The sequence below is a fragment of the Phacochoerus africanus genome, chromosome 14 (assembly GCF_016906955.1).
Source record: "Phacochoerus africanus isolate WHEZ1 chromosome 14, ROS_Pafr_v1, whole genome shotgun sequence".
NCBI lineage: Eukaryota > Metazoa > Chordata > Mammalia > Artiodactyla > Suidae > Phacochoerus > Phacochoerus africanus.
This window is the reverse complement of record NC_062557.1, coordinates 35,045,053-35,069,038: the sequence shown is the minus strand read 5'-3', so window position 1 is coordinate 35,069,038 and position 23,986 is coordinate 35,045,053. Positions and strand designations below refer to the sequence as shown.

Below are 23,986 nucleotides of genomic sequence, written 5' to 3'. Positions count from 1 at the left end.
CTGGACATAGGTGATTTTACTTTCATCTTTTATCCTTCCTACTAGTTTCATAAGTGGTCAATCTATTGCAGTTAAGATGTTAGTTTGTCCATTAAATAGGAGAAGAACTTTTCTTAGAAGCCTAGGTATATAGTAAAACAGTATTTATTAAATTTAAATTTTTAGTGTTAAATAACAGTATAGTGTAAAACAAATATTTAATGACTCCGGTGGCCTCATTCTTATTAGATTTGCTTTCAGTTTTTTCACTTATTTATTTTTTTTAGTTGCAAGAGAATATAGGCTCAATAATATGTGCTGAAAAGTGTTTTAAATATCCTTCTAATATATAACATTAGCTAGTTGAATCAGCTGAATGCAAAAAATCAATTCTATAATTGCCTGCCAGTGTGTGTGACTTAGGAAACATTGTAACAATACCTCTTTGAGAATTAAAAGGTTCAGGCAGTATAAAGTTTGTAAAATGAAGGTTTGTTATTTATTTCAGTTTAAAGACTTTTAAGATTACTTTTTCAGCAAATGTTTAATGAATACCCACTGCCAGCCATTTTGTTGTTCACTGGGATTATAAAATGAATGAGCATCACTATTCCTAAATGAGAGTCCAGCACTAGTCATTGCAAAACTTTGTGATCATAAGTATAGACATAAGGTGACACCAAAATGGAAAGAACAGGTAATTAGAAATGGCTGAAAAAAAGCTTCAGAAAGAGAGTGGTGTGTGATTTTGCTCTTGAAAGATGACCTAAGAGTTCATTAGGCAAATAAGGAAATATGAGATTAAAGAGCAAAGGTGTTCTAGGCAGAGGTCACAGAATTGTCCTTTGTGAGAATTTCAGATAACTGAGAGTTGAGTTTATATGGGGGCAGGCCAATGTGAGCTTGGTAAGCAGATCAGGTAACAGAAAGTCGTATTTGCCAGGCTGAGTTTGGGCTTTATTCTGTGGAACCACTAAAAGGTGTTAAAAAAAGAATGTGGTCAAATTTATCTATATAGTGGAAAATGAATTAAAGATGGATAAGGTAAGATTAGTTAGAAAACAACCTCTATATTCCAGGAGGGAAATTTGGGGGACCTAAAAGTAAGGCAGTAGCAATATGCCTAGAGAAGAAACCTTTTGAGTGATGTTAAATAGTTATGGCATATATAGGACTTGGGAGTCTTGCTGAATGGGTTGGAGTTGGTGGAGAGGCGGGAGTGATTCCTTAAGATTTCTAGGTTAGGGAGTTCTCATCGTGGCGCAGCAGAAACAAATCCGACTAGGAACCATGAGGTTGCGGCTTCAATCCCTGGCCTTGCTCAGAGGGTTAAGGATCCCGTGTTGCTATAGCTGTGGCTTAGGCCGGCAGCTGTAGCTCCTACTAGACCCCTAACCTGGGAACCTCCATATGCTTCAGGTTTGGCCCTAAAAAGGGGAAAAAAATAAAAAAAAAAAAGATTTCTAGGTTAGGCTGTGCCATTGCATAAGATAACGAGTTTAGAAACAGGAGATAATGTATTAAGTTTGCTCTTTGTTGATTTTGAGAGACCCATGGGGATCCCCGTGTATTGTTTTCAACTCATATCTAGCTGCTTAGAAGATCACAGGTGTGTGCAGTCTTGTCTAGTAATGTATATCGCTTTTTATTACAAGCATTACACTTTTTATTCATTAGGGTAAGTGAAGTAATTAAAAATAGTGTTCAAAAGATTCATCCATAATATATAAAGAACTCGTACAAATCAATAAGAAAAAGAAGCCAACATCCTTGGAAAAAAGGCAAAAGGTGAGAGTAGACACTTCACAAAGGAGGCTATCTAGATGACCAATATACATTTTTAAATGTGCACAGACTCTTTCATCGGAGACATGCAAATTGTGATATGTATCAGTGTGGATCTCTTGAGTTTATTTACGCTACATGAAGTGTATTGAGCTGAGTTTTTTGGATGTATAGATTAATGGATTTCATTACATATGGGAAAGTTTTATCCCACTTTTCTTTGAATAATATTCTTCCTCTCTAATTCCCATTATGTGTATGTTGGTATACTTGGTGGGGTTCCAAAGGTCTCTGAGACTGTTCATTTTTCTTCATTCTTTTTTCAGGAAATGACAGATAAAAACTACAGTATGATATCATTGCATACCCATTATAATGGCTAATACTTTTTAAACTGGCAATACTAAATGTTGAATGCATGTGGAGAGATGGAAACTCTCATACCCTGATGGTAGGAATGAAAGTTGATACCACTACTTTGGAAAATTGTTGGGCAATATGGGCTAAAGCTGAACATAGACATTCTATAGCTTTCCCAATTCCAAAAGAATGGGAGCTGGTGTTTGCCAGTAGAGTTTTGCAAGAATATTTAGAGCAGCATTGTTCTTTTTCACATGGTTTGGAGTTTTTTTCTGTATGTTTTTAATTTAAGAAAAATAATTGTAGTTTATAGTTAAAGGGTGTGAAAAACTAGAGAGAGTAGTTTGGGACTGGACTGTATAGGACCTTGAGTGTCATGCTAATGCATGCAGGCACTGTGACTAAATCAAGAGCTCACATAGATCACTGTGACATTTTAGCAGGATTGATCTAGCTTGGCTCAGGAGAGGATCCATTTGCTTTTTTTGAGGGTTCCCCCCCATGTGAACTTCAAGAGCAGTTACCTGCTTATAAGTTCAGTAGGTTTATTCCTAGTAGCCAAAAGCTAAAAGCAACCCAAATCCTTTCCTAATAGAATAAAGAAATAAATTGGACATATTCGTGTTTTGGGGTACTGCACAGGAATAATGAAAAATGAATAAACTATATATATAGAAATACAGATGAATCTCATGAATATAATGCTGAGAAAAAAAGGAGATATAAAAGTTCAACTCTATCATTACATTTATATAAAGTTCAAAAACAGGCAAAACTAATCTATGGTGTTTAACTCTGGATCAAAGTTAGCTTTAGGGAGGAAGATTAGTGAGCAATTTTAGGAGACATGGAATTTTGGGCTGCTGTTAATTTCTGAACATTCACTAGGCTGTATACTTACATATGAGACAAACAGACACATGGAGATAGACAGAAACACACATACCCAGACAGATGGCAGTGTTACCTCTGAGAGAGGGGAACTGAACTAGTTGTTAAAATCGTTTTATATATATAATGATTTTTTTTTTTTTTTTTTGCCATTTCTAGGGCCGCTCCCACAGCATATGGAGGTTCCCAGGCTAGGGGTCGAATCAGAGCTGTAGCCGCCAACCTATGCCAGAGCCACAGCAACGCAGGATCCGAGCCGGGTCTGCAACCTACACCACAGCTCACGGCAATGCTGGATCCTTAACCCACTAAGCAAGGCCAGGGATCGAACCTGCAACCTCATGGTTCCTAGTCGGATTTGTTGACCACTGAGCCACGACAGGAGCTCCCTATAATGATTTTTTAATTTTTTTTCATTATAGCTGGTTTACAGTGTTCTGTCAGTTTTCTGCTATACAGCATGGTGACGCAGTTACACATACATGTATAGACTCTTTTTTCTCACATTATCGTGGTCCATCATAAGTGACTAGATATAGTTCCCAGTGCTACACAGCAAGATCTCATTGCTTATCCATCCCAAAGGCAATAGTCTGAGATGCTGAAACCTTTAATGCCTGTGAATGAATGTGATAGTGAATAGAAAATTTGGGAACTTGGTCGAGAGGAAGGAGCTGAGGGCGTGAAGCACAAAGGAAAAGAGTTTTTGCTCGTTGGTGAGAGTAGTGACCTGAGAGAGTGGTCAGAAAACAGGAGACAGTTAACAGTACTTTAATTACTGGGAGTCCATTTAACATGGGAGAAAGAGCATCTTCTACTTTCAGAGAAGAACCAAATATTGAGCCAGTAGGTACTCTCTGGGCTTACTGAGCTTACTGTACAGTCAGAACCACAGGGATCGGACTCCAGTAGTCTCATTCCGTACATCTGGAGGAGAGCCTGGAATCTGTTCTTTTTTTTTTTTTTCTTTTTTTCTTTTTCTCTTTTTTGTCTTTTTAGGGCTGGCTGTACCTTCATCATTTGGAGGTTCCCAGGCTAGGGGTCGAATCAGAGCTGTAGCTGCCAGTCTATGCCATAGTCACAACAATGCCAGATCTGAGCCGCGTCTGCAACCTACTCCACAGCTCATGGCAACACCGGATCCCTAAACCACTGAGCGAGGCCAGGGATTGAACCCACATCCTCACGGATACTAGCCAGATTCATTAACCCCTGAGGCACAACAGGAACCCCTGGAATCTGTAATTTTGTTTTTTTTTGTTTTGTTTTTGTTTTGTTTGTTTTGGTCTGATGATACATATTTATTGTTTTGTGACCTGATTACAGTGTTTGTAAATGGAATCTGTAATTTTAAAAGTTCCTCCAACTGACTCATTAGCAGCCTGATTTGAGGACTCCTTAGTAAAGAAAAAGAGCTAAGAAATAGTTTCAAGGTAGAGGAGGAGTAGTTTATCCCTTCTTATTTTTATTTTATTTTTTCTTTTTAGGACCACATCTGTGGCATATGGAATTTCCCAGGCCGGGGGTTGAATCAGAGCTGTTGCTGCCAGCCTACAGGGCAACATCAGATCCTTAACCCACTGAGCAAGGCCAGGGATGGAACCCACATCTTCATGGATGCTAGTCAGGTTTTTTGGTTTTATTTATTTATTTATTTATTTATTTATTTACATACTTACTTTTTAGGGCCACACCTGCGGCATGTGGAGGTTCCTAGGCGAGGGGTGGAATCGGAGCTGTGGCCGCTGGCCTATGCCACAGCCACAGCAACTTGAGATCCGAGCCGCTCCTGTGACCTTACACCACAGCTCATGGCAATGCTGGATCCTTAACCTACTGAGCAAGGCCAGGGATCGAACCATATCCTCACAGATGCTAGTTAGATTTGTTCCTGCTGAGCCACATTAGGAACTCCCAGGTTTGTTTGTTTGTTTTTCTTTTTTTCTCTAAGTGCCACATGTGCCAGGCTAGAGGTCAAATCGGAGCTACAGCTGCCCACTTACACCACAGCCACAGCAACGCCAAATCCCAGCCTCGTCTATGATCTACAGCACAGCTCACAGCAATGCCGGATCTTCAACCCACTGAGCAAGGCCAAGGATCGAACCTGCATCCTCATGGCTACTAGTTGGGTTCGTTTCCACTGCACCACAACGGTAACTCCCAAGAGGCAGGTTCTTAATTCACTGAGCCACAACTGGAACTCCAGTTTCTGCCTTTCTAAGTGGGAGTTGCAGTGGGGTTAAAAAGAAAAATTGGCAATGAGAGAGAATTCTTTGAAGACGAAGAGAGTGAAGAAGTAAGAGAAGGTTACTTCAGACAGGAGGATGTAAATATATATGAAAAACAATAATTACATAATTGGCCTGAAGCTTTTGAATAACTAAACTGAGTTTTTTTTATTTATTTTTCTTTTCTGGATCTCTTTGGAAACACTCATGAATAGTCAGAATCTGATTATTTCATGATATTTTTATATTACCCACTTTAAAACTTTGCTGCATGTAACATCTTTTGATGTTGTGTTTCTTTAGAGTATATTTAAATAGCTTTATTTAAGGAGGTCATTTTAACACATTTCCACAACTAATACTTGTTAGGCATTGCACTATGCAGTAGAGGTAAGTCAGTGGTGTCCCTTGGCTTATGGAGCTTATTAGTGCAATATAGGTAAAATAGATACTACATGGTTTACATTATGCATTAATCATGAACAAGTTCAGAGTAAAATCTTCAAATTGCACTTCAGTATTTAATGAAACTGGAAAAAAAGTCTGCCAAACCCTTATGACTTGAGCATTTTGCTGCCCAGAGACCTGGAGAAGGTTCTTATTTTGGTGTCTAATTTCTTGGGCTCTGTTTTACTAGGGGATTTGACTTTCATCTAAGACCACTAGTTTATGAGTATATTCTCCTTTTCTTCACGCTCACCTTCCCTAATTTTTTTTTTTTTTTTAGGGCTGCACTCGTGGTATATGGAGGTTCTCAGGCTAGGGGTTCAATCAGAGTTCCAGCTGTTGGCCTACACCACAGCCACAGCAACACAGGATCTGAGCCTCGTCTGCGACCTACATCACAGCTCACAGCAACACCAGATCCTTAACCCATTGAGCAAGGCCAGGGATTGAACCCGCAACTTCATGGTTCCTAGTCAGATTCATTTCCGCTGTGCAACGACGGGAACTCCTCATCCTCCCTGATTTTATATTCTACCTGTCATCACTTTTTTTTTTTTTGTAGGGTTTGGGATGGGGTTGAAGATTGCTCCTGAATTTTGGGTGGTAAGATAGTAATGAGGCCAGTGCTCAGACACTTGTTCTTTTTGTTTTGTTTTGTTTTTTGTCTTTTTGCCTTTTTTAGGGCTGCTCCCGCCGCATATGGAGGTTCCCAGGCTAGGAGTCAAATCAGAGCTGTAGCCACCGGCCTACACCACAGCAACTCGGGATCTGAGCCGAGTCTGTGACCTACACCACAGCTCACAGCAACTCTGGATGCTTAACCCACTGAGCAAGGCCTGAGATTGAACCCACAACCTCATGGTTCCTAGTCGGATTCTTTAACCACTGCGCCATGATGGGAATGCCTCTTTTTGTTTTTTAAAGGCTGCACCCGAGGCATATAGAAGTTCCTAGGCCAGGGATCGATTCTGGGCCATACAGCCCACCTATGCCGCAGCTATGGCAATACCAGATCCCTTAACCCACTGCCCTGGGCTGGGGATCGAACCTGCATCTCTAGTGACCCCAGCTACTGCAGTTGGATTCTTTTTGTTTGTTTTTGGCGTTTTAGGGCCATACCCAAGGCATATGGAGGTTCACAGGCTAGGGGTTGAATCAGAACTGTAGCCACCAGCCTGCACCACAGCAACGCAGGATCTGAGCCATGTCTGTGACCTACACCACAGCTCATGGCAGCCCCGGATCCTTAAACCACTGAGTGAGGCCAGGAATCGAACCTGCGTTCTTGTGGATACTAGTCAGATTCATTTCTGCTAAGCCATGACGGGGACTCCTGCTGTAGGATTCTTAAACCAGCTGCGCCACAGCAGGAATTCCACTCAGTCACTGTTCTTTGTATGCCTTTCTAGCACCATGGTTTCTTCTTTGTGCTTCTCATTGTAAACACCAGATCCTAAGAGATTGATCCATAGACAAGTATTCAAACAACACTGACAAGTTTACTTTTTCTTTTTAGTATACTTAAATTAGACCAATTACTTGTCTTTCATTTTCTACATCTCTTTCTCTTTTGCAGGTAGTAACCATGGCTATGTGGGTGCCAGTAGCAGAATGTCAAGAAGAGCACACTTATGCTCTGCTGCTACCAGTAGTTTATTAGACATTGATCCTTTAATTTTAATACACTTATTGGACCTTAAGGACCGGAGCAGTATGGAAAATCTGTGGGGCTTACAGCCTCGCCCACCTACTTCACTTTTGCAGCCTGCAGGTAAAATATTATCAATAATTTGCCTTTTTTTCTGTGGTTTTCCTGAAGAACTCTTAAATTTGAATCTAAATGTCTAAGTGGTAGAACATGGTATATTTTGGTAGCAAATTGATTTTTCGTTGTATTTTATAAAAATTTATCAAACTAATTTTTCGTTATTGTTCAAAGGTGTTTTGTGCAAAACTGTCAGCATGCCTGTAAGAAGGTTTTTATGTAATTTGCCTTTTATTTTTATTTTTTTGTCTTTTTAGGGCCATACCCACGGCATATGGAAGTTCCCAGGCTAAGGGTCCAGTCAGAGCTATAGCTGCTGGTTTACTCCACAGCCACAGCAATGTGGGATCTGAGCCATGTCTGTGACATACATCACAGCACAAAAGTACTTAAACTCCACATAAGTCTTTAATACAGGAAAGCAGATTATCTCCCAGCACAGACACTGGGATGGGGAGGAAGAGTCCCCCCTTTCAGTTGTTCTAATGGAGGTTTTTATTGCTTTAAGACAGGAGTACCAGTGTGGGGGTCCAGATAGCAGTTCTTTTTCGCACTGGCCTTGCCCAGTTTACTTGTATCATTCCTTGTCCAATACGGGTCTTAGAGCTGGATATGCTCAGTGAGTTTTAAGGTTGGTTTGTTCTTTTCCCTAGACGGGGAGTTGCCATTCCTCTCATTCCTTTCCTGTCCATTGAGGGATGGGTTAGAAATTGACAGATACACTCCCTGTAGTAAACAAGGCCAGTGGGGATGTTTTTCCCTGGAACCCTTAAGTTACAGATGTTAATTAATGACCATATCAAAGGAGATATCGAAGCCCATGTTCCTATACTAACTACCTGAATTATTATTCTGCCTCAGAGGCAAAAGATAAAGCCACTGAGAACTAAGGTGGAATCAGATAACGTAGAGTCTTGGGTGCCATGCCGATGCTTTTCCTCAGTGATTCTAAGCAGAATAATAACATCCGATTTGGATTTTAGAAAACTGCCCTGTCATCTTGGTGGACAGTGGGTTGGAGGGAAGCTATGATGCAAAGTGCTTTCACAGACATTGACTTGTTTGAGGGTCACAACAGCCCTGTTATGTGTATATTATTGTCTTTGTTTTACAACTAAATAAATGGACTCAGAAGTTGGAAGACTTAAAGTTACAGCAGCTAAGTGGTAGATCTCAAAACAAATCCTGGATTTCTAAAATCTGTCCTAATATTCTATTGTGAATGCTCTCAGCTACAAGCAATAAATTGTTGCTACTGGTAATGGCTTAACTAATAATAGTAAAAGCACTTTGTTATGCATGTTAAGTCTAGAGGTAAGTGATCCAGGTTCATCAGGTATTTAAAGTAGGGCACAGAATGGTCTCCCTGTGATTCTTCTGGCTCATCTCTCATGGCAATAAGATGAAACCACAGCTTCAGGCATCATTTATTCACAGGAATGTGTCACTAGCAGGAAAGAAGGGACTGGGTGGGAAAGAGATCTAATCCTGTGACCCTGGAGGTCAAAGTTATTAAGAGGACTGACTCTGGAGTGATTTCTCAGTTTGAATTCAAGCCCTTTTACTTATCAGCTGTATTACCCAATGTAATAAAATCTCCTTATCAAGATAGAAAACCCCACACACCCTTAACTTTTGGCTGAAACTGTTGAGTCATGTGCCACTCTAAAGGGTCAAAGAAGAATGAGCTTAGACCAGTCCTGGACTCATACCTAGGGCCGAACAAAGGACAGACCCAGCCGTCTCTAGCACACTGCTGCTCATCTGGTACCTGGGACAATCTGGGTTCTTTTGAGCAGAAGTGGAGAGGGCTGTTGGATACACTGCAGCTCCTGCCTTTTCCCTCTTAGGGTAGTAGATTGTTGCAGTGCCTAAGCAGGTTCAGCTGACATTCCTGCTAGTAAAGGACTTGTTCTTTGTCTAGTTAGGGTACCTGTGGCCCCCTCTTGGGGGGTGAGGTTTGGGTAGGGAACTTGGTTTCTTTTGCTTTGAGTCAGTTATAATTTTCCACAATACCTATTTCCTTTTCCCTTTCTCCAAAAGAAAGTGTATATTTTCCTTGCTCATTCCTCTCTTTTTAATATATGGGTGGGGGAAAGAAATTAAAAACAACTTTAACCACCTTCTCTTGAAAGAGAGAAAACATTTGTTAGTTTAATGGCTGCAAAATTCAGTTACAGGGAACTACTTTTTAAATGATACTCCATGGCACTTAATCGCTGTATCTACGTTGGATAGTAGTTTAGTAAATCAAGTTTTAAAATTGAGTTAGAATAGTATATATTTTTATACACTATGTATAGCATACTTGATTAACTATTTGGCTTCTAGGCTTATTTATGTTTTTTATGTGTTTTTTTCTTTTCAGTTGTGAACATAATGGAAATTTTGAGAAAAGTGGAGAAGTGAAAAGAAAGTGCAGTCAGGGCAGCTTTTAAAAATTTTAGAATTAGGAATTTCCATCGTGGCTCAGTGTTTAACAAACCCAACTAGGAACCATGAGGTTGCGGGTTTGATCCCTGGCCTTGCTCAGTGGATTAAGGATCTGGCATTGCCGTGAACTGTGGTGTAGGTCACAGACACGGCTCAGATCCCGAGTTGCTGTGGCTGTGGTGTAGGCCAGCAGCTGCAGTTCCTATTCAACCCCTAGCCTGGGAACTTTCATATGCTGCAGGTGTGGCCCTGAAAAAAAAATAATAACTCATATTTAAGTGATTATAATGAGACTCAGACTTTATTCAACCTACAGTTAAAATCTATATTTTCATCAATGGAATTTTTAAGGTATGCTTCTATTGTTGATACCACTTAAAGCACCTTAGGTTATTTTATCTTAAACTTACAGTATAGAATGATTTCTTAAATGTTAAAGTCTATATTAACATGACTTGTCACTTTCTCTCTGAAGCATCATATTCTCGAAAAGATAAAGACCAAAGAAAGCAGCAGGCAATGTGGCGAGTTCCCTCTGATTTAAAGATGTTAAAAAGACTCAAAACTCAAATGGCTGAAGTTCGATGTATGAAAAGTGATGTAAAGAATACACTTTCAGAAATAAAAGGCAACAGTGCTGCTTCTGGAGACATGCCGGCAAGTCTTCTTTCTGCTGACCAGGCAGCTCTGGCTGCATGCGGGACCGAAAACTCTAGCAGATTACAGGATTTGGGAATGGAGCTCTTGGCAAAGTCTTCAGTTGCCAATTGTTATATACGAAATTGTAAGTGAAAAAGATCTCATTAGTTTTGTTTCTCCACGTGTCGTTTGGGAAGCTAGAGGACAGAGTAAAAATATTTTAACATTTACCTTATAGTGAGTTAAGACTACAAATACATATAACCTTTTTCTCCCATCCAATACTGATTCTGTATTTTTTTTACTATGTAATAGACCTAACATTTCTTTTTTTTTTTAACCTTTTTCTAGGGCCACTCCCGTGGCATATGGAGGTTCCTGGGCTAGGGGTCTAATCAGAGCTGTGACCACCGGCCTACACCAGAGCCACAGCAACTCAGGATCAGAGCCGCTTCTGCAACCTATAGCTCACAGCAACGCCGGATCCCCAACCCACTGAGCACGGCCAGGGATTGGACCCGCAACCTCATGGTTCCTAGCCGGATTCATTAACCACTGTGCCACGACAGTAACTCCGACCTAACATTTCTTGATTGCTTATTCCATACTAGGCAACAAACGACAAAATCCTTAACCTCATGGATCTTGCATTTATGTATTCATGTAATAGGAATCAGACATTAAAATACATAGACAAGTAAAGATAATTTCAGTTGGTAAAAAGTACTGTGAAGGAAACCACAGAGGAGTGATGTGGGCAGAGCAGATGAGTGTGCTCTTCTACTGGGGTAGTCAGGGAAGCTCTGAGGAGGCAACATTTTAACTGAGGTTGAGAAGATGGCAGCCATGCAGGGGGAACAGAACAGCAAATGTGAAGTCACGTATACAGGATTGGCTCTGCATGTTTGAAGGCTCAAAGGAAGACCAGTATGGCCGAACATGGTGAACTAAGTATACGGGAGAATAAGTCAGAGAGGTATGCAGGCTCTGGATCAGGTAGAGTCTTAGCCTTCAGTGAAGAGTTTGAATTTTATTCCGATTTTAGGAGGAAGTCTCTAGAGAATAAAAATCAGGGGGGTGTTTATGATCTAATACGTCTTTTACAAAGGTTACTTTGCTTATTGTATGGAGAAGGATCTGAAAAGGGTTGAAAAGTGGGAGTTGTGAGACAGTTAACAACCTCTAACAATAGTTTACGTGAAATACGGTGACTTATTCTGGAGTTACTATACTGGGTAGGGGAACTTGCTCATAGTCTAGAAGCCTTTCTTGACAGAGGTTCCCACCTTTCTTAATTCTCCCAAAGATGGTATATAACTAGTACTATTCTAGATACAAAGGAAAGAAGTTAATCTATTATATACTGTGGATATTTTAGACCAGGAGAGCTCAGTTCTTTCCACAGCCCTTGTAACAAAGGTTTAGGGGAAGTAAGAAACCAAGAATGATGCTTAAGTTTTTGGCCCAAGCAACTCAGTGACTGGTGATGTCATTAATTGAGATGCAGATCAAATAAGAAGCAGGTGTGGGGATTGTTGGGCCATATGGGTAGGAAGGCAAGAATTCTTTTTTTAAACTTGTTAGGTTTGAGATGCCTGCTAGATATTCTAGTAAAATATCTCATAGGCAGTTGAATGCTGCTTAAATTTGAAGATCATGAAGTTAAAGCTGGGTATAAACGTTCAGGAGTCAACAGTATCATATGGTGTTTAAAGACAGGGTTCAAGGATGGAGGGAGTTTCATGGAGGAGAGAAATTTTGACTCTGGGGCACTTAAGCATTTAAGGGCCTGGTAATGGAGAAGCCAGGAAAGGAAACTGAAAAGAGCAATCATTAAGATAGGAGAAAAAAATAGAGGGAATGAGATCTCAAGAAATTTTTAAAATGCGTCTCAAAAAGAAGTGGAGTGGTAGTACCACTGAGAGGTGTCAAGATGAAGAGTGAGTGGCTCTTTTAAGAACCGTTCCCCTGGAGGGGTATAGCAGAAGTGAATGTGGTGAGAATCTAGAGCATGTTTGCTCAGCTTCAAGAAACTTCACAATAAATTGGATGGTAACTAGAGGGGGTCCACACCCTCTTCAATCAAGAAAGAGTTTATTTTCGTGTTCTTTTTGTTTGCATTTTTTTTTTTTTTTTTTTTAGGGCCGCACCTACAACATTATGGAAATTCCCAGGCTAGAGGTTGAATCAGAACTGTAGCTGCCGCGCCCTACACCACAGTCACAGCATCTCGAGATCCAAACCACATCTTCGACCTACACCACAGCTCATGGCAACGCTAGATCCTTAATCCACTGAGTGAGGCCAGGGATTGAACCCTCATCCTCGTGGATCCTGGTCGGGTTCATTACTGCTGAGCCACAACGGGAACTCCTGTTTTCATTTTCTTAAACATATATTCTCTTTTCACCTGTGTTTGTGTGCGAGGGTGTGTGGTGTGTGTGTGTTAAAATATACATAACATAAATTTACCATTTTAACTATTTTTAACTGTGCAATTCAGTGGCATTTAAGTACATTCACACTGTTGTGCAGCCATCACCACTATTCATCTCTAGAACTTTTTCATCATCCCAAACTGAAATTTTATATTCATTGGACAGTAACTTGCCATCTCCCTCCCCCCCCTCCCCCCAGTAACCACTATTCCACTTTCTGTTTTCTATAAACTTGACTATTCTAAGTATCTTATATAAGTGGAATCATAAAATATTTGTCTTCTTGTGTCTGACTTACTTCACTTTAGCACAATTTCTTCAAAGTTCACCCATATGTAGCAAGTGTCAGAATCTCATTTCTTTTTAAGGGCTGAGTAAAATTCCCTTGTATATGTGTATATATATCACATTATTTTTATCCATTTATGTGTTGATGGACATTTGGGTTGTTTCTACCTTTTTGCTGTGAATAATACGACTATGAACATGGATGTGCAAATATCTGTTAAAGTCTTTAATTTTGGGGGGCATACACCTAGAATGGGATTGCTGGTTCATATGGTAATTCTATGTTTTAAAGGCTTTTTTTTGTTGCCTTGAGCTGTAGTGTAGGTCACAGACACAGCTCAGATCCCATGTTGCTGTGGCAGTGGCATAGGCCGGCAGCTGCAGCTTTGATTCAGCTCCTAGCCTGGGAACTTCCATATGCTACAGGTGCAGCCCTAAAAAAATTTTAAAAATAAATAAATAAAATATTAATGCTTGGTACTGATGGCAGTAATACCACAGAGATGAATAAGAGAGGGGATAATTGCCAAAAACGTAGGATTCTCTTAAATAAAGACGATAATTTAATAGAAAAATGAGTGAAGATTGTGATTAGGCTGTTAATGTAAGAAGAAATACAAGGACAATAAATGTCTGAAAAGATACTCAACCATATCCAGTTGTCAAGGAAATGACTTTGCGGGGAGGGGCATCTTTTTAAAGCTGTACCTGGGGCATATGGAGGTTCCCAGGCTAGGGGTCGAATTGGAGCTATAGCTGCCAGCCTACACCACGGTTACAGTAGTGTGGGATCCCAGCTGCATCTTTGATCTACACTGTAGCTTGCAGCAACATCAGATCCTTAACCCACTGAGCAAGGCCAGGGATCAAACCCGCATCCTCATGGATACTAGTGGGATTTGTTACCACTGAGCCACAACGAGAACTCCTGGAAAATGACAATTTAAAACCAAAAGAAATAATGCTTTTTGGATGGACTTTTATAAAAAGCTTTTGTTACATATTTCTGTTGTCACTTTTTTTTTTCTGCTGAACGTGAAATTTTAAATATTTTATTTTTGACAACTGTATTGTATTTGGTTTGGGGGTTTAATATTATTTGGAAGCCCTTTTCAACTCCAAGTTTATAAAAGCAGCAATTAATTTTCTTCTAGTTCTGTTTCTGTTTTTAAACGTTTTTTACATTTAGGTCATTATTCCATATATAATTTGATTTCTATGATGGTGTATGAGGTAAGTTCAGTGATTTATCCTTTCATCCCACTCCCCCCACCCAAATGAAACATGTTTTTTAAAGGATTCAGTCTTTCCAATATTATGAAATTCGTCCTGTATTTTATAGACCACATTCCTATATTTACACTGTTGTGTTTTAAAATTCTTTGATAGAGGTTGAACAAGATGAAATTTGCCAAAATGTGACCTTTTTTAACATAAAAAAAAAGTTTGGCATTGTTCAACCAAGTAGTTGAGCCATTGTGGTTTTATAGTTTATAAGACTGTGATATGTTTGTCTTCACTTTATTTTTGTTTTGAAAAATACACATGTACTCTTCCAGAAAAAAATTTGACTGGAATTGTATTACATTTAATGCATTAGTTAATCTTTTTAATTTATTTTTACAATTAAGACCTTTATTAACAGGTGCTTGGTGCTTGCAGTTTGTTAACTTTTTTGGAAAAATCAAGCCGTAAATTTTTATTATAATAATTAACATTTAGTTTGGGGAATTGACATCTTTTCAGTACCAAAGCATTCATGTCTATGAATGTGGTATTTCCATGTATTCAAATTATTTGTTATATACATATACTTTTTCAGAGCTTTAGTTTTCTTCATGTAAATTCTGTATGTCTTGTTATATTTATTTTTAGATATATTGTAACTTAAGTTGCTGTGTGATGAGATCTTTTTTTCCCCCTACAATATTTTTAAATTATTTGTCACTGACGTACAGGAAGACTTTTTATATGTTTATATGTTTATTTTGTATTCAACCCACTTACTGACTTTTTTTTTTTCCTTTGTCTTTTTAGGGCCGCACCTGTGGCACAAGGTTCCCAGGCTAGGGGTTGAATCGGAGCTGTAGCTGCCGGCCTGTGCCAGAGCCTTAGCAACGCAGGATCCGAGCTGCGTCTGCAACCTACACCACAACTCATGGTAACACCGGTTCCTTAACCCAGTGAGCAAGGCCAGGGGTTGAACCCACAACCTCATGGTTCCTACCTAGTCAGATTCATTTCTGCCGTGCCATGATGGGAACTCCCTGATTTCTTTTTTTTTTTTTTTTTTTTTTGCTATTTCTTTGGGCCGCTTCTGTGGCATATGGAGGTTCCCAGGCTAGGGGTTGAATCGGAGCTGTAGCCGCCAGCCTATGCCAGAGCCACAGCAATGCGCAATCCAAGCTGCATCTGCAACCTACACCACAGCTCACGGCAATGCCGGATCGTTAACCCACTGAGCAGGGGCAGGGACCGAACCCGCAACCCCATGGTTCCTAGTCGGATTCGTTAACCACTGCGCCACGACGGGAACTCCTGACTTTCTTAATTCTAGGTTTTTTACTCAATTGTATTGAATTTTCTAAGTAGACATATCTGTCATCAGCAAATAACCTTAGTTTATCCACTCCTTTCTTGCTTATTTACTTTTCATATTGCTTTGTCTAGGCAGGGACCTCAGTACAATGTTAACTAGTAGCAATAATAGAATTTTTGTAAAGTTTTCAGCTCTATTTAGGAATTCTTCTCATTTTATCTCATTAAGTTCAAATTTTGCTGTATGTTTCAAAAGGTAGTTTTTATCAAGTTAAAGGTTCTGTTTCTAACAATAATGGTTAACATTTACTGTTTATAGTGTACCAGATATCCTGACTATTCTAAGTCACTATGTAGGCATAAGTAAAATTGAGTTATAGTTTCATTATAATATTCTTCATCCATTTGAGTCTGATTTTTGCCAGTTTCATGGAATAAAATCAGAAGCCTTTGTCCCTTTTTGTGCTGTAAAATTATTTTAACATGTTATCTGCTCCTTAAAAGTTGGATGAAATTCACCCATAAAACTAGGAGTTCCCATCATGACTCAGCAGTTACTGAACCTGACTAGCATCCGTGAGTACACAAGTTCGATCCCTGGCCTCGCTCAGTGGGTTAAGGATCTGGCGTTGCTGTGAGCTGTGGTGTAGGTTGCAGATGCAGCTTAGATCTGGTGATGCTGTGGCTGTGGTATAGGCCCGCAGCTACAGCTCTGATTCGACCCCTAGCCTGGAAACCTCCATACATCTCAGGTTCGGCCCTAAAAGACACACACACACAAACTATCTAGTAGTTCTTTCAGGCATGGAACCTTAACAGTTTTTTTCATTTTTATATATTTATTGGTCTCATATTTCTACTACCTTTTTTTTTGTTGTTGTTGGGGGGCAGCACACCTGCAGCACATGGAGGTTCCAGGCTTGGGGTCAAACTGGAGCAGTAATCACCAGCCTACACCACAGCTCACAACAAGGCCAGGTCCTTAACTCACCGAGCAAGGCCAGGGGTCAAGCCCAAAACCTCATGGTTACTAGTCAGATTCGTTTCTGTTGCGCCGAAACAGGAACTCCTGATTTTCTTTTTAATCCAGTAATACTTCATAGTTTATAAGTGTTTGAGTGGTTTTTGTTTTTTGTTTTATTTTTAGGGCTGTACTTGTGGCATATGGACGTTCCTAAGCTAGTGGCTGAATCGGAGTTGTAGCCATGGGCCTCTGCCACAGCCAGAGCCATACCAGATCTGAGTGGCGTCTGCAACCTACACCACAGCTCACGGCAACTCCAGATCCTTAACCCCCTGAGTGAGGCCAGGGATCAAACCTGTGACCTCATGGATGTTAGTCTTGTTCATTACTGCTGACCCACAACAGGAACTCCAGGGTGGTTATTTTTTTGTTAATAATTTAATTTCATTGAAATTGGGTTTTGTGTCTGGTATGATTTTTATTTTGGAGTTCATTGTAAGTTAAAACTGCTCCACAAGCAGCAAAATGGGAATACTTTTGGCATAACCCTCCCGCCCCCCCAAAAAAACAGTTGGGGCCAGAGTGTTCTATTTGTTTTTGGACACAGTAGATGGGCTTCCTTCCATGTATAAGATTAAACCTTTCTCTGACTGCCTAGATAATAAGTTTTGTGCTTTTTTTTATCATAATCAGAAGTGTTTTAAAATGTCTTTTCAGCTGCAAATAAGAAGAGTAATTCACCCAAGCCAGCTCGGTCCAGTATAGCAGGTAGTCTATCACTTCGAAGAGCAGTAGACTCTGGGGAAAATAGCCGTTCTAAGGGAGACTGTCAAACTCTATCTGAAGGTAATTTCGGAGAGTTTAGAATATAATTTTAGTAGGTGGATGTCTGGTATTCTTGTAAGACAGCTTTAGACCTCTAAAAGCACCAAAAGCTGAAACTCAATTTGAAGCTCTTTCATCACACAGTAGAACAGACCCATCAATAAGAAAATGCCATCATTAGATACCATATTCTGGACTCCTGAATTTTATTTTATTTCATTTCATTTATTTATTCTTATTTATTTATTTATTTTGTCTTTTTAGGGCTGTGCCCACAGCATTTGGAAATTCCCAGGCTAGGGGTTGAATTGGAGCTGCAGCTGCCAGCCTACGCCACAACCCCAGCCATGCGGGATCCAAGCTATGTCTGCAAACTACACCACAGCTCATGACAATGCTGGATCCCTAACCCACTGAGCGAGGCCAGGGATCAAACCCGAATCCTTATGGTTACTAGTTGGGTTCATTAACTGCTGAGCCACGATAGGAGCTCCAAGGACCGCTGAATTTTAAATAGCTGGCATCAAAAAGATGGGGATATATTTTAAAATTGTTTTTGAGTTTTCCTGCAGTTTAAAAATCTATGTGTAATGAGATCTCCTAAAGTGGAAGCTAGAAAATTTTTTGTTTGTTTGCCTTCTTTCTGACTATCCCCTTCCTTTTCTGAAGGATCCCCAGTAAGCTCTCATTCTGGGAGCCGGCACAGTCCTCCCCGCGCTTTGACACATGGCAGTGTCAATGACATTCTGCCAAAATCTGAAGACCGGCAGTGTCAAGCTTTGGATTCAGATGCTGTTGTGGTTGCAGTTTTCAATGGCTTACCTACTGTTGAGAAAAGGAGAAAAATGGTCACCTTGGGGTAAATTAAGTTCTTTTGTTTATGTAGTAGAATAATAGCTAAAAAGCTTTGTTTGGCACTTTATAAGTCTGCTACCTAATGAGCAAAATAAATTTGCACTTTTGTTAAGTTTTTAACAGACAATTTGTTGTATTAAAAATGTAACCTTTGGAGTTCCCATCGTGGCTTGTGGTTAACGAACCTGACTAGCATCCATGAAGGCTTGGGTTCGATCCCTGGCCTTGCTCAGTGGGTTAAGTATCTGGCATTGCCATGAGCTGTGGTGTAGTCACAGGCATGGTGAGGATCCCACATTGCTGTGGCTGCAGTGTAGGCTGGTAGCTACAGTTCCAATTCAACACCTAGCCTTGGAACCTCCATATGGACTTAAAAAGACAAAAGACAAAAAATATGTAACTTTTAAGGAGTTCCCGTTGTGGCTCAGCAGATTAAGTACCCGACTAGTGTCCATGAGGACGTAGGTTCAATCCCTGGCTTTGCTCAATGGGTTAAGGATCCAGTGTTGCTGCAAGCTGTGGCATAGGTTGCAGATGTGGCTTGGATGTGGCTGTGGTATAGGCCAGCAGCTACAGCTCTGGTTCTACCCTAGCCTGGGAATTTCCATGTGCCGCAGGTTTGGCCCTAAAAAAAAAAAAGTAACCTTAAAGTATCAGAGACCTTACTTTTTTTTTTCTTAACAGAATGAGATAGTCCTGGTAGTTGTTTAAATATGTTAGAGCTCATTTTCACCGAATTAGGATAATAATATTGTATAACCTTGTGTGAACTATGCCTTTTGAGATTTTTGTTTTTGTCATCTTTTATTCCATTTCTCCCACGCTTTTCAAAGACATTCATGCTGGGTTGTATTATGTCCCTTAAGTCTTTTACATGAATTTCATGTGGAACAAAGCATTTCTAGCAATTTTAACACTGCTTTTCTGCTTTCATCTCATTTTTTTTTTTTTTCCTCTGTGAAGGTGTCCTCCAAAACTCTCATTTGGAATATTCCCAAAAGATTTGCATATATGGTCATCGGTACCTTTATCTCTCTCCCAGGAAAGAAACTCAAATCCCAGCCACGTCAGTTAAACTTGCATCTATTCAAAAGAGAGTGATTATGGAAAGTATTGTCTGTGAATGTGCTCAGTTAATTAATATCCTTCTGATCTAGGTTACGGATATTAAATACATTTCTAATTTTAAACAATGGAATAGTTCTACCTTGGAGACTGAAAAGAACTTTCAATTAACTTTAGAGAAAGATTAATATCCCTTAAGTTTTTGCTTAAAATTTTATAGAATTTTAAGATCTGGATAATTACCAAATCTACAAGGACAGATGGTGGCTTAGTTTTCTGTTTCAGTTCAAGCTTGAGCAGTGGAAAGGTGTTATAATCATTGAAGATTGTCTTGTCCTCCCCGTTACCCAACCTGTTTGTTTGGTTGGTTGGTTGGTTTTTGCTTTTTAGGGCCGAATCTACAGCATATGGAAGTTCCCAGTCTAAGGGTTGAATTGCAGCTACAGCTGCTGGCCACAGTCACATCTGCAACCTACACCACAGCTCATGGCAACGCCGGATCATTAACCCACTGAGCAAGGCCAGGGATCGAACCTATGTTTTCATGGGTACTAGTCAGATTCATTACTACTGAGCCACATTGGGAACTCCCCAACCTGGTTTTATACATGTTCCTTTCAAGGTGAAGCTGCAACTCACTTTTATGTTTTATTTTGGAGACTTAAATCTGCCGTTAGTCATAATGTTTAAATGTGTATGAATGTACACTTTGGTCTAAACCGTAAAATGCTTTATAAATGTGTAAAGCTCTTAGCTAAACCCCTCATTTTTAATAATGGTTAATTATATCACTAGTCTGGCTTATGTGATGTTTTCCAGCTGTGTCTTTTTTCCTTGCCTGATTTAAGTTAGTGTAAACAAAAATTTTAAATACTAACAACAAATCATTCAAAAAATAGAAGTTAAAAAAGAATATTAAGTTAAAATTCTCCATTTTGATTCCCATCTGCTTTTATTTCCAATCCCCTGCCCGCATACATTCCTGCTGTTCTTAATTATTTTTCTTCTGGCCACAGCCATGGCATGTGACAGTTCCCGGGCCAGGGATTGAACCCACACCATAGCAGTGACCTGAGCTGCCACAGGGCCAAGGCCATATCCTTAACCCACTGCACAACAAGGGAAATCGCTGTTCTTAATATTTTATACATGCTGTATCTCCTCAGTTTTTATGCATATTTTAAGTAACTGTGACCATATAGGTTTTTTAATACAAAAGGTGCACCTTGTTTTTTCACTTAGTGTATCTCAAGTCTTTCCATATTGATGAGAATATATTATTTAGGTCTTCTATTTACATTTATTTTTAAATTGGAACTTTTACTGGGATAATTGTAGATTCATAAGCAGTTATAGGAAATAATAACTGTGTACCTTACCCAGTTTCCCCTAATGGGAGCATTTTGCAAAATGCTGATCCATCATCATAACCAGGATATTGACATTTATGCAGTCTACCACTTTATAACCTTTCATTGTGAGTCTTCTAGTGAAAATTTTAAGAATTAAACTTGAATTTAGCATTAAACACCAGTGCCCTATACCTACTTAGTTTCCTTAGTTTCTGGACAAGAAGACAATCTAGATTATTATATCCCTGACTAGTTATACAAAAATATCAGGTTATTTTCTTCCTCTTTGAGGACTAATGCTAAAGGAGGTCGTCTGGAAGGAATGCAAATGACTGACTTGGAAAATAATTCTGAAACTGGGGAATTACAGCCTGTACTACCCGAAGGAGCTTCATCTGCCCCAGAGGAAGGTAAGGAATGATAAAGCCATAATTGGGTGGGAGGCAGAATAATGATTTTTTTTTTTTTTTTGGTGGTGGTGGGGAGTAGTGGCTATAATAAGAAATTACTGAGATAGCTATCTGACATGCTTGATCTGAAAACAGCCTTCAGTGTTCCACTAAGTTTGATTTACTAAGACGTTGAGCACGGGGGAAGGCAAAATGGGTAACTGACTACATAAAGGGACACTTATTAGAAGGGGCACTTGCAGGGGGAAAGATCTGTAGATACTTCATTTGCTCATTCATTAAATGTGTTATGCCACCTACAGATAGACATTGCTTTTTGGCTGTATATGAAAAGACAAAATTGGATATGTGCACTGTCTTATGGGAAAACCATACCCCCAAACAACTAATTAGAGTAGTGAATGTTAAGTACCTCATCTTTTAAAGATTAACTCATCTTTAATTAGTTGTGATGAATGTTCGTGGATTGCTTGCTCTTAGAGAAGTATTCCAAAATTTAACTACTTAAAAAAAACCCTTTGTGTGGTAATCAACTTCTCTCTGCTAGTTTATTCTCAGTTACATTTCTGGTATTCTTCTACATGTTCTTCCAGGTTCATTATGCTTTATCTAAAAGCATAGAACACATTTTGTAATTTTGAGTTAATGGAAGCTGCTTGAAACAAGGCTGTGTATGTTGTCCTTGCTTGTCCTTTATTTGTTAGCAGAAAAATACATCAGCTTTATTAATGATATTTGACATTGAAGTTTTTTTCATTTCTCAGTGGAACTGTGCCACCTACCACCTCTGCACTCATTTAAATTTTCAACAATTGATGAATTGTAGCTCAGAGCATATATAACAGGTGCCAGCATCTACCTCTGGCTGCCCTGAGAATATGTGTGGGTGGTGGTGTGTTCAGGTTCTTTAGTTAAAGAACACTAAACATTTTGATCTTTCCTCTTTGTTGGTGCTCCTGTGGCAGGCATCATTATCTCGGTAGATGAGATTTAATGGAAAAGATATTTAAAATGAAATGTTGTTTTGTTGTTTTTTTAATTTTATTTTTTTGTCCACACCGTGGCCCACAGACATTCCTAGGCCAGGGATGAAACCTGAACTGCAGCATCGACCTGAGCTGCAACATTGACAACTCTGGGTCCTTACACACTGAGCCACAGAGGAACTCCTAAAGTGAAGTGTTGATTATTATAACATTAGGGGAAAAATATCATGATTGTTGATCTTTATAGAACTGACCTGTAGGGATTAGCTAGTTTCCATGTATTTGTACATGCTGATTATAAATTTTAGTGCCTTAAGTTTTTGTAGCAAGTGCTGTAATTATAGGATCCTTTTATTTATGCAGCGTTTGTGTACTGCTTCTAATTTGCCTGGCATTGTTTTGATGCTGGTGATAAAGTAATTCCTGGACCTACTGCTTAATTTAGTGTTTTCTGCTTGACACCATTGACATTTTAGGTGAGGTGATTCTTTGTATTAGAGGGCTGCCCTGTGTATGGTAGAATGTTTAGAAGCATTCTTGGTTTTTAACCACTACCTACCAGTAGTACCACCTCTGAATTACAGTAACCAAAAATATTTCCAGATATTGCCAAATGTCCTCTGAGAGGCAAAATCATCCCCAGTTGAGAACCACTGGTTGAGTTGAATAACTCAGCTAGGGGTGCCAACTCCTTAAGGGTCAGGTGCCAAAGTTACAGATGGGACCAGGTTGTAGTTCTTGGGTACACTGGATATGCGTTGGCGATGGTGGGAGCCGGGCCGGGAGAGCAATTGAAAAACCAGCCATCAGGGGAGTTCCCTTGTGTTGTAGTGGTTAGGACTTGGCGCTTTAATTATGTAGCCTGGGTTCAGTTCCTGATCTGGGAACTGGGATCCCACATCAAGCCACTGGATGCCGCAGCCAAATGAAAAAATAAAGGAATTCCCTAATGGCTTATGGGATTAAGGATCTGGTATTGTCAGCTCATAGCAGTGGTTCAGATTCTGTCCTTGGCCTGTGAACTTCTGTGTGCTATGGGTGTGGCCAAAAATAAAAAGTAAAAGCAAGAAAGGAGAAAAAATAAACCACTGGTTAGGTATCAGAGGCCAGTTAATAGCCAATTTTAACTCATTCTGTGAGACCACCATCACTCTGATACCAAAACCAAAATGCCACAGAAAAATTTACATACCAATTTCACTGATGAACATAGATGCAAAAATCCTCAACAAAATGCTAACAAACCAAATCCAACAATACATTAAAAGGATCGTACATCATGATCAAGTGGAATTTATCCCAGTAATGCAAGGATTCTTCAATATCTGCCTTCACCTCAAAAATTCACAACATGTCAGCAATTTTTTAGGTCAATAGCTAGTTAGCACTGCAAAAAGTTTTGACATTTGTTCCATTTCTTTTTCAAAGCTAATCATTAACAGCTTATTCTCAACTGGAAAAAGGCATTTTCCTGACTATATTTAGGACCTCCTATGCACTTTCAAGTGCTGGAACCTGAGATGTAGTACTAAGTGGTCAGTCTTTTCCTTATTTAAGGAGTGTTATGGTGATATAAAGACCTACATACAGGCCAATTTTACTGATGAACATAGATGAAAAATCCTCAACAAAATACTAGCAAACCGAATCCAACAGTACATTAAAAGGATTGTACATCATGACCAAGTGGGATTTATCCCAGGTATTCAAGGATTCTTCAGTATCCGCAGATCAA

The 23,986-nt window shown here is 39.5% G+C and overlaps 1 protein-coding gene across 6 annotated transcripts in view; it reads left to right on the top strand.

The window, feature by feature from the left end:
• Window positions 1–23,986, top strand: part of TRIM37 (tripartite motif containing 37) — a 132,587-nt gene that overhangs the window by 83,579 nt on the left and 25,022 nt on the right. For 4 of the 6 annotated variants that reach the window (XM_047756861.1, XM_047756859.1, XM_047756858.1 and 1 more), the window contains exons 18-22: window positions 7,270–7,464; window positions 10,367–10,675; window positions 17,476–17,604; window positions 18,253–18,442; window positions 21,147–21,265. In XM_047756861.1, coding sequence (XP_047612817.1) covers window positions 7,270–7,464; window positions 10,367–10,675; window positions 17,476–17,604; window positions 18,253–18,442; window positions 21,147–21,265 — 942 coding nt within the window. Of the gene's footprint in view, window positions 1–7,269; window positions 7,465–10,366; window positions 10,676–17,475; window positions 17,605–18,252; window positions 18,443–19,401; window positions 19,923–21,146; window positions 21,266–23,986 lie in introns of those variants that run through there. The other 2 variants (XM_047756862.1, XM_047756863.1) reach the window with 2 other exon arrangements.